Source organism: Crocodylus siamensis, chromosome 2 (assembly GCF_052110815.1).
Source record: "Crocodylus siamensis isolate JL-2025a chromosome 2, ASM5211081v1, whole genome shotgun sequence".
Classification (NCBI taxonomy): Eukaryota; Metazoa; Chordata; order Crocodylia; family Crocodylidae; genus Crocodylus; species Crocodylus siamensis.
In genome coordinates this window covers 173,640,763-173,657,892 of record NC_143396.1, presented here as the reverse complement: position 1 = coordinate 173,657,892, position 17,130 = coordinate 173,640,763, and the positions used below count along the sequence as shown (strand labels likewise).

General features: G+C 40.9%; 1 protein-coding gene across 2 annotated transcripts in view; it reads right to left on the bottom strand.

Moving 5' to 3' along the window:
- Nucleotides 1-17,130, bottom strand: part of CPT1A (carnitine palmitoyltransferase 1A) — a 68,230-nt gene that overhangs the window by 38,596 nt on the left and 12,504 nt on the right. For both annotated transcript variants that reach the window (XM_090032348.1, XM_090032349.1), the window contains exons 2-4: nucleotides 7,800-7,954; nucleotides 6,495-6,634; nucleotides 190-361 (exon numbers count right to left, since the gene is read on the bottom strand). In XM_090032348.1, coding sequence (XP_089888474.1) covers nucleotides 190-361; nucleotides 6,495-6,634; nucleotides 7,800-7,940 — 453 coding nt within the window. In that variant the 5' untranslated portion in view covers nucleotides 7,941-7,954. The remainder of the gene's footprint in view (nucleotides 1-189; nucleotides 362-6,494; nucleotides 6,635-7,799; nucleotides 7,955-17,130) is intronic.

The following is a 17,130-nucleotide window of genomic DNA, read 5'->3' as shown; positions in this document are numbered from 1 at the left end:
GATGAGAGTAGCCAAAGAAGAGAAAGCGCACATCCCCAGTGCATATCATTATTTAAATAAAATGAGTGAGCAAGGATTCCAGAAAGAAAATACTAAAGCACTCACTTGAAAATCTATAATGGATCATAAATTATTTAACAAAATTATATCATACCACAATTAAAATAGAAATAGACAAAACTACCTTACCATCCAAATCTTGGTTCCAGTAGAAAGTTTGCCATGTTCAGCGAACATCCATCCATGGTAGGAAAGCAGCATCTTTAGCGAGTAGCGCATTGTGATAATGAGGGCCACCCACAGGCCTGTGCCAAAAAGTATCCCACTCACAATGTTCTGTGTTTGGTTGGACATATAACCACTATTTAAAATAGAAGCCATTTTATGCCAATTAACATCACAAGAGAGAACAATTCCATTACGAACCCTACTCATGACCACTGATTACTCCTAATGTTAACATCTATTTTGAGATCAAGTAATCCTTCAACAAACTGCTGGTAGAATCATAAGATTTCAGGTATGCAGAAGTCACTTTTACATAAAAACAGTTTGAGAACTTCATTTCAGCTATTTGTGCCCATCACAAAATTATGACATTGCTTGCCTCTAAAATATACTAAAAGCACTAAAAGAGAAGGGGTAGTGAAGGTCTGGACTACCTTGTTCACAAGAACAGATTACTGAAAGGTACAGCAAACCAGGATTTTGCATGCACTGGCAAAGCTTGCATGCAGAAAGCTTACATCATGCCTGCCCATTCTTTGCCTGCTTGTGGGCTTTTGCTATTCTCATGCAAAGAACATTGGATAAACAATATTAGAAAGGGCGCTTCAGTGCTTGTTGTTGTTTTATGCATTCCATTTATTTGATACACAAGTCAAAACAAGGGTAAATGCCTAACATACTCAGTAAGCATTCTCAGTATCTTAGGCTCATAGCATTATAGGAAAGTAGGGCTGGAAGAGAACTGATGAGGTCAGATAAGTCTAGCCCTCTGCTCAAGACAGGAACATTTCTGCCTAAACTATCCCAGCCATGTGTCTATCTAGGCAGCTCTTGTGGAATTGCCCTCCCCGGAAATTTTCAACTTCTCTAAGTACCCTGTTCCTATGCCTAACCACCCTCATAGTTAGGGCCTGGTTTAAAACCTCAATTTCACATTTTTTTGTGAAAATCATGAAATTAAGTGATTTTTCATGAAAAATGTGATTTGCAATGAAATGCCATGATACGGCCATTTGTTGGGGAGTTCCCTGGCAAGCAGCCATATCATGGCATTTCACTGCAACAAGATGGCTGCTACAGGCTAAGGAAAGCATTCCCCAGTGAGCAGCAAAAGCTTAGCAAGCCCAGGGAAGTGGGGCAAGGTGTCACAAAAGGTACAGGGGGAGAAGAAAACTTGGGGATTGGTAGGGGAGGGGCTATTTGCTCCTCTGGGCAGGAAAACTGGGGCGTGGGAGGAGGTTGGAAGTGCCTAGGGGCTACCTGGGCAGACAGCCCTGGCACCAAGTAGGAGAGAGGCTGTTTAAACCAGGCCCTACTCATAGGGTGCCTATACATGAGCAGCGAGGCTGCTTCAACGTGCTATAATTGATAAGCTTTAGTTAAAGTGCTCCCAACGCCATTTTTCAGCATGGGGACACTGATAAACGAGATGTTCCAGGCACTTTACTTAAAGCTGCTCCTGGAGCAGCTCTAATTAAAGGATACCCCACTCACCTGCACATGTATAAATGCTCTTAGTCAGAAAAGTACTTAAACTGCAACCTAAAATTTCCTTTGCTGAAGTTTGAGGCCATTGCTCCTAATCCTGTCCCTTATGGGCATGGAGAAAAAGCTAATCTCCATTCTCCCTAGCATCAGCCTTCAGGTATTAGAAGATTGTTATCAAATTCATCCCTTAGCTGTCTCTTCTCCGGGATCATTTTAATCCTAGTTTTTTCAGCCTTTCCTCATAAATCACACTTCCAAGGTCTCTAAGCATCTGTATTACTCCAGGGGACTTTACTCAGTGTGTTCACATAAAGTTGTTATTGTTTATTTCCATGCAGCTCTACCTAATAAACTGAAAAAGGGCTTAAGAGTCAATTTCTACAATATAAATGCAATCATGGCAATAGCATGTCTGATGGTGTTTAATATGCATCACACACAAGCAAATCTCCCAATATGCATCTCACTCTTCAGCTACACATGTGATAGTAACTTTTAACAGCCTAAGTCTAGACCATGCACATGGCAGGAAGAATTGTACAAACTTCTTTGTATATCCTCTAATCATTCACTCTTACTCTGATAGTCACATCATCTACTGTTGTTGTTCCTGGTGAAGAAGAACTTTCTAATCATGTCTTCCCTCAATAAATACTAATAAAAGGATGTAGTAATACCTGCATGGTAATTTGCATATTACAGTCAGCCTGTTAAGTCAGCAGAGTTCAATGGAGAACAACAAAAATGCTCTCCTATACCAACCTCCAAAGCCCTGTGGGAATGGACCGGGGTGAAGGAGAAGGCACTAATGAATCTGGCAGTCTCCAGCCCTGAATCTGCATGCAGGTGGCAGCAGTCTGATGCTTTTCTTGCACCTGGGTTGAGATAGGGGTGCAATTTGGCAGTAGCTACCGTGACTGAGCAGTCCTACTCAGGATCCCCTCTGCTCATGCACCATGTGGAAGGGGTTAGAAAAGGTGCCCTAAACATGGGCTGTCTTATCTGTTCCTGGCTGGATGTGTTCAGTGGGATCACTCAGCGGTCAAAAACAACATAAGAATGATTTTTGCAACATGGAATGTTTGCACTTTGATGGGTAACTAAGATAACCAGAAAGAAGAACTGCCATTGGTCTCCAGGGAACTAGTAAGATACAACATCAGCACTGTAGCTTTGAGTGAGACAAAAGTAACTGGATGAGGGCCAGCTGAGGCAAGAAGGTGGAGGCTACACATTCTTCTGGAAAGGGAAACTGGCCTATGACAGCTGAGGGCTGACATGGGTTCCACTGGCACCGAAAAACTACTCTGCTCTCCAGTCCATGCCATGTTCCTCCTCGCTCCCAAAGGCAAGGCAGGGGCTGGGACTGGGAAACTCCTCTGCTCCCAGAGGCAATGTGGGGGTTGGGGCTGCGGGCTGATGCAGGCTCCACCAGCCCAGGGAAACTGCTCCACTCCCAGCCCACCCCACGTGCCTCCTCGCTCCCGGAGGTGAGGTGGGGACTGGTTTTAGTTTTTTAGCCATTTAGTAGTTTGTCTTTATTGTCACTAGTTTATGCATTTGAATTTAAACATATTAAACAGAAAAAGAAGTTGCAAATGGTGTTGTTTATGTTATAAGCATCCTAAGCTGTGTAATCTTGAGTTTGGGGGTGCTGGTTACAGCTGTGTTGGTCTAAGGGCATAGGCACTCAAGTTGCTTTGGGTAAATTAGCTGTTAGCTGCTTTTTCTATCATTTTGGAATTTCTGGAAATTAGACCACTTGAAATGCCACTTGACACACAAAATTACACAGATTCTGTGATGAAACTACGCAGCCAAAAGCAGAGGAATCCTGAAAAGTTTATTTTCTGAAACATATGAGACATGGGAAAATGTGATGGAACTTTCTGAAAGGAAGCGATCAAATGTCCACGAAGTCAAAATCTTAATTGATAATGTTCTCCTTGCAGTGGAGTTAAACTTATCAATGCTACCAGTAATGGAAATGCAGTCATGTTGGCAAATATGTTAAAATTCCTGAAAGCTGAAGAAGTAAGAATTATGCATTTGAATTTATTGGCTGCATAAATTCTGTAATTCATCAGGAAGTACTGAATGAAATGCATACATCGCCATTCCACACTTGGATAGCTGACGAGAGCACAGATATCTCTGTTACAGAATTAACATTTTGCTATGTAAAATTCCAAACTATGGATGATTTCACTCATCAGACCAGGTTTGCTGGAATTTAAAAGCTGACAGCTTGTGATAGCTCTGCTATTGTAGTAGCAATTAGGCAATTTTATGCTGACAGCAACTTAGATATGCAAAAGATAGTAATGTTCACCTCTGATGGTGCTTCAGTAATGCTTGGAAAGCGCAATGGTATGGCTGCCATACTTCGCCAGTCTATTCCACATGTGCTCGAACAGCACTGCGTGGCACACAGGAAAGACTTGGGGATTGATGGTGCTTGGAAAGACGTACTTTGATGAGGTGTGTTGAAACTCCACTACGGACCATACATACACTTTTTAGTAGGTCTTCTGTAAAAAAAAATCTAAGTTTGAAGAACTATCTAAGGCTGCCGAGAGCAAAACAGTTTCATTTAGGTCACTGAATGAGGTCAGATGGTTCTCTAGACATTTTGCTGTTAGTGCCATGATGAAGAATTATACTGTGTTGATGGACTACTGTGCACAACAAGTGGCTGAAGACAATGACCCAATTCACAAATACTGCTTGGACAAACTGCAGAAACCAGAGCATCATGTTGCACTGGCCATACTAAACTGTGTCTTAGGTGAACTGGCTGAGTCGTGCAAAATGCTTCAATGAAGTTTATTAACAATAGTAGAAGCATTTCAGTCTACCAAAGCTAAAATTGCCATCTTCAATCGCAGTATTTTGGTGAGACTGTACTTTTTCCTGAAGACATTTAAATCTTAATGTCATCATTTGAATCACCTGTTGACGCTACATCAGTTATTCAATTCATTGAACGTACGTGCAACCACGTGGACAACAAATTTCCAGAAGGCGAGTTGAAAGAATGGTCAGTTTTCGATAAGGATTCTTTTTCCTCTTCATTAAACAGGAATGATTTTTCTTTTGGGCCTGAGGAGCTGAAACACTGGCAACAAGATATAGCACCTTGCTAAACAAATCTGTAGAAACTTTTAAGAGGGACCTATGCAAACAATATGTGGACTTTAAGTTAACTGTTAGTGAGAAAATGAAAACTGGGGCAATAAAGACCTTTGAAGACACGGTCACCTACATACTACAACAGAACAATTTAGTGAACTGTCATTACTTGTTGACATCTGTGACACTTTCCAGGCATCTAGTGCAGATCGTGAGAGATGGTTTAGCCTCATGAACACTATAAAAACAAAGTCTAGAAATTGTTTACAAGCTGATAATCTGGATAAGCAGATGCAAATTAAACTTCATTAAGCCTCAGGAAGACTGTTAAACTGGGCACTGTATTTTCTGTTTGGAAAACCAAAAGAGGTAGATGGGAGTAACTCGGGTAAATAAAGTTATAGTATCATCTTTTGCTGCTATACTGTGTTATATTGTGGGGCAGACTGAAGCGGCGCATGCCGAAAGGGGGGATGTGGGATCAATTCGTGAACGGACTGAAGCAGCACGCTCACTGACCAAAGTGGCACACTCACAGACCACTCCAACTTAGATGGAACATTGCTCAAAACAACCATCCTTGGCCTTCAATACACTGACAACTGCACCATTCTTGTGCACACTGAGGAAAACCTCCAGATAGTGATGGATCTTTTTAGAGAAGCCTAGCAAACTTTGGGCCCCTTTCTCAACATTGAGATGACTAAAATTCTCTATCGGCCTGCCTAGGGCCATGAATGTGACCCCCTCCCCCCAAATTACCATCAGAGGGGGAACATTGATGAGGAGATCCAACACAGGATCCGGTAGACAAGTTCCTCCTTTAGGAAACTGCTTTGATGTGTCTTTAGTCATCATGATCTCTGGAAAGACACCAAGATCCAGGTCTACAATGTAGTCATCATCCCCACTCTCTTCTGTGGATGTGAAACATGGATGACCTACTGTCGTCTCAAGACCCTGGAAAGGTATCATCAACGATGCCTCTGGAAAATCCTCTGCATCAAATGGGAAGATTGCCACACAAACACCAGCATCCTTGCTGAAACCAATGTTACCAGCTTTGAGAAAAGTGATCCTCAAGCACCAATTTCACTAGACTGAACCATTCTGTGCAGATACCAGACTCTCAAGTCCCAAAACAAGTGTTCTACTCCCAGTTCAGTAATGACCCGAGATCTTACGGTAGCCAGAGGAAATGCTACGAAAAATTTTGGAGACATACAGATGCTGACATCAAGAGCTGGGAAAGGCTGGGTGCTGACTGACTTCAGTGGTGCCACAACTTCAACCAAAAGGTAGCCCATAGAGGTAAAGTACCTTGCTCTTGAAGCAAAGAAGAGAATGGAAGAAGGGGTAGGAAAGAAATCCTAGCCTATGGCCCCTGTGGAAAGACCTGCAGCTTCTGAATTGTTCCCTTAAGTCATCCCAAGACCCATCAAATGAGTCATGGCAGAGATCATCCTTGAATCAAAGAATTGCCAAGGATGATTTATGAGGAAAGGCTGAAAGAACTAGGATTAAAATTAATACATTAATGTCTGCATCATACAGCGCTATGACAAAATAGGTAGTGGTTTGTCTCAAAACAATTAAGAATAAAATTAATCCATAAGAGGGAATAGGAAAGGCACTGGTATACTTACGTTGTATCAAGAGTTTGGTTGATTTTAGCGATTATTCCTAAAGAAGGATCAATTTTGGCATACATTGTTGACATCACGCCCACCACTACAATAAGCCAACTGGATGGACTAGCAGGATACACACCAGTAATAATCCCATTCTGGAAAGACAAAAGCCCTCACTTAATTCTTCCATGCCAAAGTAATTTATTTCGCATTACCAAGCAAAGCCTAAATACAATTTTATTGATTCAAGCAGCCTCATTCAAGCGGGCTGTGAGGGGCTGCAGCAGGGTGTGCCAGCCACAGGGCAGGACAGGGGCCGCTTTTTCCCCGTGCTCAGCAACAGCTCGTTCTCTGCCCATGGTCCTCCCCTGCCCTTCCCCATCCCTTTCTTACCCGAGTTTCCCATGCTGGTGCAGCCATGAGGAGCCACATGGTCCCAGGCCAGAAGCCCCTGCGCAGGGTTTCCAGATGGGGGGGGTGGGCCTTGCTGTTGCAGAAGCCCACCGGGGCTTCTCCTGGGTCCTACTGCCCCTGGCTCCTGTCATCTTTGACAGGAACCAAAGACAGATAAATATTAATTTTCTAAATTTTTTTAGGGGCCCCGTGGGCTGGGCAGAATGGCCTAGTGGGCCGGATCAGGCCCGCAGACCATATTTTGTGCCTCCCCCCAATAATAGGCCAAGAAGTGCCTCACTTCAGCCTTCACACAGATATTGTTTCTACAAAACATCCTTCAATGTCAAATTCTTCACTTTCCCCTTAGCATTTTCACTAAAGCATTCAGTTTCATAGTTTCTAGGGTCGAAAGAGACCTGAGTAGATCATCTAGTCCGACCCCCTGCCATGGCAGGAAAGGGTACGGGGGTCAAACAACCCCAGGAAGGTGTTCATCTAACCTCCTCTTAAACACCCCCAGGGTAGGAGCCTGCACCACTTCTCTTGGAAGTTGGTTCCAGATCCTAGCCACCCTGACCGTGAAGTAGCGCCTCCTGATATCTAGCCTAAATCTACCCTCTGCCAGCTTGTGACCGTTATTCCTGGTCACTCCTGGCAGTGCTCGGGGGAACAGGGACTCCCCCAATGCCTGCTGATCCCCCCTGACTAGTTCATGACAGGCCACCAGATCCCCCCTCAGCCTTCTCTTTCGGAGGCTGAACAGGTTCAGGTCCCGTAGCCTCTCCTCATAGGTCCTGCCCTGCTGTCCCCTGATCATGCGAGTGTAAAGATGTTTTCCATATGTACTTCGACATTTAGTTTTAACCTATTTAAAATACCAAACAGATCCAGGATTATGTAAACAAATCTACAGAATATCAGTACCTTGAATCTGATGAACTTTTTCTTCCAGGAATGAAGACCAGAGAGATAGACCTGCTTGAGAGCCTCATGGCTCATTCGCAGGTCAATTCCATCTGGAGTTACTGTAAACTGAAATGCTACTGCTTGATGGGCTTCTGCCATTTTCAGAGAGTGTCCTGCCAAATAAATAAATATTAAAAATAGTAAATTTATATATTCACATTCTACATTCTAGAGGAACTATTAACTTGGAAGCTATTCCATTTTCAGCAAAATATCTCTAGCTTACTCCATTTAAAAAAAAAAAAAAAAATTCTGAAATATCCTGGAAAGTGATATGTATAGTATGGTCTCATTTCTCTTCCATGTGAACAATTTCAGACTTGTACTGTAAGGGAGCTTATACTAGATAATCTAACAGATCCCTTCTGTATGATATTCCCACATATAAACAAATCATCTTTTGGGAAAACAGTGAAGGAAATGCTATACCATGATATATGCGAGAGAGCTCCAAAAAAAGGAAACCAGGATAGGATACATAAAACTGCAACAAGGTTAATGGCTCATAGTATGAATAGGCCTCCTTCTGTCTGTGACAGATAATAACCACCACGTTGCCATCAATTTAGTGAGCCATGACCTGACCTTCCCCCTTTCCAGGCTGCTGGGTTACAGTGATTGGCTCTTCAATTATAACGCATAATCTTCTTAGTCAGAATTCTGCTCTGCTAAATAGTGTTAAACTCCACCCAGCCGTGTTTACAAGGGCTTTTATTTGTTTCAGGTAAGGTCGTCAGAGTTTCTAGAGGTGCAACATATGAAAAAGGGTTTTACAGAGACTGAAAGGTGTGGTAAGAATGTGCAGTGATGACTGTATTTAAACTGAAACTTGGGGGACCTATACATGTGCTGGGGGGCTGGGAAGAGAAGAGGAGGAGGGCATTTTAATTAAAGTAGCTCTTGGAAGCCACTCCAATTAAAATGGCCGCAGTGTCTCATGTATTCAGCATCCCATGTTTCAAAATGGCGGTGGGTTCGCTTTAACTAAAGCTTATTTGATGAGCTTTAGTTAAAAGCGCCCCTGCTGCCATTTTGAAATATGGTGACACTGAATACACAAGACACTGCAACACACTAGAATGTCCCGATTAGATTAAATTAAATCTGCTCTGATGCATTCTAATCAGAGCACGTGTAAAAGTGCCCTTGGATACCATTTCTGGAAGACATTGCAGATCTGACTGCTGCATCAACTTATTCTTCTAAAACCCAGCATAAAAATGGGTCAGTCCTGCAGCATGAAGCCCAATTTGATAGCTGCCATGAGGAAAATGATCTTCCTTGTAAGAATGTTTGCATATTGTGACATACTCAGTAGTAGACTAAATATACATAGACAAGCTTTAAATTCAAAGGCTCTCTGCAGCACTGAAAGCAGGTCAATAGTAGCAGTTTTTACTCCAGCAGGATGTAGGTGCAGAGATTTCCACAGAGCCTGTCTTTCACTCTGTCCCACTAATACAGGAAAAACTCTCTCAGACAGCTAAAGTCCTTTCCCATGTATACCCAACTTGGTTGTGTACACAAGGACAAGTGATTTTTCAAGATAAAGGGCACAGTGGATAACTGCAGGAACCAAACCATATCAATAGCATTAACCATGGTTCGCTGAGAAAGTGGGCTGCAGAAGAATGGAAATTTGTACTAAAAAAAAGTGAGATTCAGATTTGGGTTGGAAACATAATGTGTCTATATGCTCCTTTGAAATGCCCCACCTTATTTACGTCACTCATTTTTTCTAGTAAGGCACATCTTTATATAACTATCTAGAAACCTGCTTGTGCTCACCTCTAGTTTACAGACGGGGTAGAGATACACCTTACAAAAATCACTGAATTGGAGATGCATGGATAAGACCAAACCCACTTCATCAAAGCCATGGAAGGATACGCACACAGCATACTTCTTTGATTCCGTCTGTCAGTAAAGGTATGTCTCTACCCTGCCTTCTGCCTGACTTCAGACTAAGGGCCTCATTGCATGAAACACTCAGCACATGTTTTATTTAAATCATAGTAAGAATTACCGTGCTGCATTAAAAAGGCAGAACATGTTCTGAGTAGTCATATGCTAATACTGACTACGATCTTTCAGTCCACATCTTTACATGCAGCTATGCTGCTGGTGGGCAGGCAGAGAAGAAGCTAAGCCAAGGAGTCTTGAACTGGTTCTAGTGAGGTCTTGGGGCTGAGACTGACAGCGAAATGGGAATTTCAAACAAGCTCCAGTCCCCAACCACCTGCAGGATCCAGCAGGAGAGGTGGCACTCTCCCCCAGCCTCAGTTCTGTTTGCCTCTGCCACCTGCCACCAAATTGCTCTTATTATCTCTGTGGAACGGTCAGATGATAGCTGAATGCATGTGACTTCATGAGATCCAGAGATACTTCTGTGCAAATTACTAATTTTGCTATAATACAAGTACACTTAGCACATGTTTTCCTGCTTGTATGCACTGACAATTGTGCTTTAAGTGCAGGCTAATTACCCCTCTATTTTACAAAGGCAATATTATCTGTACTCATACATTGTTAAGAGCCTGTTTACAGATTACACAGAAATTAAGTCCAACCCACATATTCTGGTAGGAGCAACGGTCATTCTGGAGTCTCCTATACATGGTATGTTATGAATTCAGCTACACTGAATCCATTTAAAAACAATTGTTAAAAAAGTGGTGCCTGTTCAGACAGATGACAATGATGTGTAAAACACAAACCACTTCCTCATATACAAGTCAGCATTGTACATACCTTTATATTCCTTCTTTTCCTGCTAGAACACACTATTGTCAAACACAAGATACCAAAATGACACTAGCTTAAACATGAAATTTAAAAAACATTTAATTGAAATGATATTTATTTCTCTCTGGCTTTTGGGGCTTGAAAGCTTGCATTTATATTTATTTTTGCAACCTTGAAGGCTAGAACTCTGCCTAACTTTCCCTCCTTCCCTCAGGATTGATGCACTTGGATGACTCCAGCCAGTGTCTAGGGCTTATATGATTGCACACTCCAAGACTTTCAATAAAACTGAGAAAACTGGCAAGCGAAAATAATGTGGAGGCAACAGATTTTACTAAGGGTAACTAGGAAATAATCCAGATGACATACAGCCACACACATAATTGTACAAGATAAGTAAAGGATTTATAAATATATACCATTTTACTTTTGCTTAAATTAAAGTGTCAGCCTATGAGGCTGGTATCAAGTGTCTTCTCCTACAAGGACGGACCTGTTGTCCAGTTTACTCACACAGTGCATTTTTATCATGTTAGAAACATACTTCGCAGCAGAATAGTTTTTTTTAGATAACATCCATTATATTAAACCGGTTTCCTCGGGACAAGGGAAGAGGGTTTATAACCTCTTTAAAGCTAAGCAGAAGACATCTTACAGACTAATTTATATAGCTAGAAGGAAAGGTTGTCCTGAAATCCTTTTATATATGCCTTTTTATTGAAGAATGTGAAATAACTGCAAATCACTCAGGATCAACTATGAAAAACAAATTAGTTTAAAAGTTTAATTTTAATATCAAAGGGTTATATAAAGGCATTTAATAGAATTGTCTCTAGCAATATCTATATGTTTCCACACAAGAAATCCTCTAACCTCTATTCCACGCATAAGTAAAGACGGGATTAATTAAAAAGAAAAACAAATCAAAATAAAACCCCAAAGAAAGACACTGACAGAGTCAGAATCACCACTGGCAAGTGTAAATGAGTTCTGAAAATGAGGAAAATCTACTGCCCGGATTAGCAGACATGTAGAAAATCTAATAGCAATGGTTATCTTTCATTGCTCCTTCTCTACACAAAGAAATACAGCTTTTCAGCTAGAATTATGGCTCTTACTGAGTTTTCAGAATTAAAAAAAAAACACAAAATTCTCCTCCCCCTTTAAAAAGTTCTCTTTTCACCCCTTAAAAGCCACTTCAGTAAGGATCTGCTCTACATTTCCCTCCTCCACATTCTTGAGGCTGTCACGTGTTTGCCAGACTAAGTAGGTGAAAGGGGACAGGCCAACTGAGCATGCCTCTGATTTATATCAACGTGATTTGTGTTAAGTAACACATAAACCACTTCACTCATTCAAACCAAAAGGAAATAACTCATTTTAGCTGCAGACATCCTAGGCTAGGTACGGACACTAAAAAATCCTGAGGTGAAATCAAATTTTAAGTTGCATGATTTTCTGCAAGCGGAGTGGTTTAGATGGGTAGCAAGTAGAACACACAGAAATGATGTGGACAAATTGGAGAGAGAGTCTAGCAGAGGGCAATGAAAATGGTTCAAGGGCAGGGGCACATGACTTCTGAGGAAAGACTAAGGGAACTGGGCTTATTTAGTCCAGAGAAAGGAAGACTGAGGGGGAATTTAATATGAAGGGAGGTTCAAAAGAGGATGGAGCTGGACTGTTCTCACCGGTGGCAGATGACAGAACAAGTAGCAATGGTCTCCAATTGCAGAAAGATGTTTAAATTAGAAATGTGGAAGATGTGGGGATGTGTATGAATAAAGACATCAGAACCGCTCCATCCCCCCACCCAGGTAAATCTTACTGTAAAGTCTGCTTCATATGCTATCTTCACAGCTTTTGGACATTTAGGTTACCATGACCAAGGTTTAATAATTAACTTGATATACCCATGACCCAAAGACCCTATGATTTTAGGATGTTAAATGTTTCACTTTTGATATCAAAACACATCATGCCAAACAATATAGGAAATCACTGTCTCAGCTGTGGGAAACCTGGCATCATGATTCCCCAACACAGGTCTGTTACAGGATTACCATTCACTTAAACAAGTGAATAAAGTCAACTGGAGGTGTTAATGGATGTTCAGAGAACAGGCTTCCAAGACCCAGTGAAATAATTACTGCAAATACTTGAAAACACACCAGGACCACCGCGAGGTGAAAAGATTTAGTGCAATTTGAAATATTGCAGACATGTTGTGTACCATTTGGCAATTACCACCAGGACTCTGATGAGAATTTGGGGAAATGTTCTTGGGGGCCACCGTTTCATATATTCAAAGCCTTCACAATGGTGTCTAGAATGGATAGGGAAAATACAACGGCTTTTGACGGTCATCTTTCCTTTTTTTACCAAAAAAAAAAAAAAAAAGAGGTGGTACTTTCCCCTTAAAAAAATCTCCAGGCACTTCCTAACTCTGAACTCATTTTAGCTGCTTATTTCCCACTCATAGTTTGACTCATCTCCTACATATTCTTTTTCTGGTTCTGATTTCCTCTGCTGAAGCACGGCACTGCCACTTCCCCCATAGACAGGAGACTGAGACTCAAATCTAAGAAAAGTGCATTTTTTAAGCAAACTATTCCATGGGTCTGATTCCTCTTCCTGCAGTGGAAGCAAACAAGTAAATGCAGAAAAACCAAAGTGAAATGCACATTTCAAAGATACAGAAATCCAAGACAGCTGTAACTACCATTATTACCACCTGCAAGTCAGGAAATGGCCTAATTTTAACACTATTTTAATAACTAGGTGTAGATCATTATGAAAAGTGTTCATAGTTACCACTCAAATGCCAAAGGATAAGGAAGTACACAAAATGAAAGTCTTCCCCTCTCTCTCCCACTATGGTCTTTGGAAGATCAAAGGTTAATGACTTAGAGAAAAAAGAAAGAACCACAAACATGACAAGATAACACCACAGTGTAGGCTTTCATACATTAGAGACCCAAAATACACTTGTAATTGGTCTATTAAACAGTCACTCAGGCAGCAACAACAAGAAAGAAAAAGGTGAGAAGAAATCGATACTACTGTTACAATGCTTAGAGATTTTCAATGGCAGAAGGGGAAAGGGGAATCAATAAATAGGACATGAAATTCAATTTGACTTAAAAGTTGGTTATTCTCTCATCTCACTAAGTCACAATAAACTTTCCATTTGATGTTAGCCATTTTGAACCAAAGGTCTTGGGAAACTCTGCAGTTGGCTCAGAACCTCTGACTATTCTGAAACAGCTGAATTTCCGAAGGAAAAAACCCACAAGAGCAAAATCTTCTTTTAATAAATGTACACAGAAATAAGAGATACTCCACGAATGGATGTAGATTAATAAACCATATGTGGTTGTCACAAGAGCTGCTAAAAGCATTTTCAACAACTGTTAAACTCCAGACTCTTCAAGACATTTGACCAGATTATATTCCTAATCCAGCTATTTCTTCAAAGCAGTTAACTAAATATAATCTCTCAGGGGTCAAGGACTGTTCAACTATGAGGAAAAGAAATCCCTAAATAAACTTTTTGTTTTCCCTTTTAGAAGTCAAATGAAAACAATGTGTTCCCACTAAAATTCATTGGCACTCTACAGAGCTGACAGTTTTGCCTTTAGGTTAAGCCAGGGGTTGTCAAACAAGGTAGGCAAGGCTCCAGGGGGTATGTGGCAGTGGTGCACAGAAGCAGGGGCACTTCCAGTTTCGCTGCTGTGCGTGGGGGACTCCCCTCTGCTTGTGGATCGGCCCCCTGCTCATTGACCATTGACCAGCTGGGAGACTTCCCACTTCTCAACCAGCCGCTGGAGGTACACCAACCAAAAAAGGATGAAAACCCCTGGGGCTAAGGCAAAGTACAGGCCAATTTTTTTAGTGCAGACTTAGTGAAATGTAAGACAGCATCATGCCTCAGAAGTAACACAGATGAAACAGAAGTACAAGATCAACCTGTGTGTTAACTATATTATGTATTTTGGTTCTGTAATTAAAAAGTCACAACACTGTTATGAGGGCCCTATCATCTAGTCTGCAGACTAACCCAAACAACAGTATCAGTAGAAACTGAAGCTTCACCAATTTAAATGGACATTAAACAAATAAAAGAGAATCGTTTCACTAATCACACTCAAAACTGCAAACTACTTTGCTTATCTAGTGCAGCTGAACACACCTATCACATAGCACTTAGCAGTATACAGACCTTTTAAAGCACTTGGCAACATTACTGATTAAACCTAACAACTCCTTTGTCTAAGGAGCTACTACCCCTAACAGATGGGAAAACTAAAATGGAAGATTTCTGAAACAGAATTTAAATACATTTAACTATTAAGAAATTAAGCTTAAAAACCTGGTTAGAGGAACCTTTATATTGCAACCAACTAAGAAGTATTATTCCCAAATGTGGTTACCACATTTTTTCCTAACAGAACCAAAAGTAGTCTGGAAAGCCAAAACAATTTTCTGAATAATCCTTATGGCTTTCAACATCTCATATAAACAACTGACCCACGCAGACTGTAAAATAAAATTTGAGATTCTACAGGTTTAAAGTTGATCAAAGAATGCTAACAGGTTACACTTCAGTTCTTTCCAGATACTTGTTATTGCTGTTTGTAGGTGTGCCTTAGTACAGACTTTCAATGTCATCTCCACAAAGTGCACAAATTATGTCATTTCATTCCATGGCAATTTACTTAATTTAGACTTTCCAGCTGGCAGTGAAACTGCAACAACTCAAGCATAACATACCTAGTGCCAATATTAAAAATGACTCTTTCATATGCAAACCCATTTCACAGTCAGCTACACATTTATAGTGCTAAGAATCTTTTCTATATACCAGTGGCTTGTTTCTATATAGCAAGGCTCCTCCTAACAAAAATTAGCCTTATTCACAGCATCTTCACCTGGATTTATGTTCCATAAATGCCATATGACCTAAATGAGAAGCCAGGTGCACACACTCACTGGCTGCTTGCATCATTTATCTGCATTTCAACTTCCAGCTGCTTAAAAAAAAAATGTGAGTCAGTGTTCTGCTCTGCTTTCTCTTCAAGTCTTAAAAATAGGTTGAAAAGTAAATGCTGAAAGTAAAAAATAAAAAAAGTCTTAATTTATTCTTTTTTTTAAAGAAAAGAGGACTTATATTTTATAAGAAAAGTTCAGAGTCTCAAAATAGCCATCTCTCATAGAAACAATTAACCATTTTATTATATAAAAATACAATACCCTTTTACACCAATGTAAAGACCTGGCTTTTGTACTAAAGATTTTCTTGAACTATAAACATAATTGTGCATCAGTTACTGAGTAGTGCTCATATGTCAGTTTCTGTTTGGGTTTTGCAGAGGATCCAAAATCTATTAATTTGTCCTCTTGGATTTTTTTTTGATGCTAACTAAATGAGTATCAAGTTTATCAAGATGATGGGCAGCAAAAACCAAGAGGGAAGAACCAAACTGAAGCTGGGATTTCAGGCACAATAGGGTATAGATTAGGGACGGGTAATTATGGCTGGAGGGCCACTTACTGAGTTTGGTGTCCTCTTATCGGACATCTTCTCTCTCTCTCCCTGCCTAAACTGTCCCCACATGCCCTGAGGCACAATGTCTGGGCCCTGCAGCTTACACTCGTGCTGTGAGTGCCAGAAGCAGAAGCAACCCCCACCTGGAACCTGCTAACAACATCCACAGATGATGCCAGCACCCACCCAGTGTATGTGCCAGGACCTGGAGTAAGATGTGGACAGGGCCAGGATGTGCCCACCTGCCCAGCACAATGCAGGAGCTGGAGAAAATGACTCCTGCCAAGCCATATCCTGTCACTTTGCACTCACTTGCCCCTGAGATCATACAGTGTATTCTGGTTTATTAGTTATTGGGATAACTTGTCACAATGGTCTTATTAGTCAGTGCACTGAATCCCTACCAGTGCTACTGGATTAGTACAAAACATTTTGGCTAACCTGTCAGTTGTTAAGGCAAAACTAGTCATTTCCACATGTATATATACACGTTACATGACAATATAATTTTCTCCTGATAATTAGACAGCATGAAATGCACTGACCTGTGCCCTCCATAGCACCTGTCCAGCCAGCTGGTGATCCCGAAGTACTGGACATGGTTCAGTTTTACTTGGCTCAACAAGATGCAAAAACTAGTTGTTTTTTTTTTTTATTACATCATGTACTATCTCAATTGTGTAACTGTTTTGCAGTGAACCCTCTGAATTTTTCCAGTAAGAAACTATATATTAAGCATTTTTCTGTATAATTGTACAGTTCTCATTTCGCAAGCCATACGGCATACAAGTTGCACTTGGATTTTTTCCCCTTATAAACGTCAAAAATCATTCTTAACTAATAATTGCTATGACATGCAAAATAGATTTCACAAAGTTGAGAATGAATACCTTCTGATGGATACCCCTGGAGTGATAAATTAACCAGACTGTACTTTATTCTCATATAACCCAGTGTTCAAGGCCCACAGGGAAGACCTAGATTTCAGCCAAATGGCAA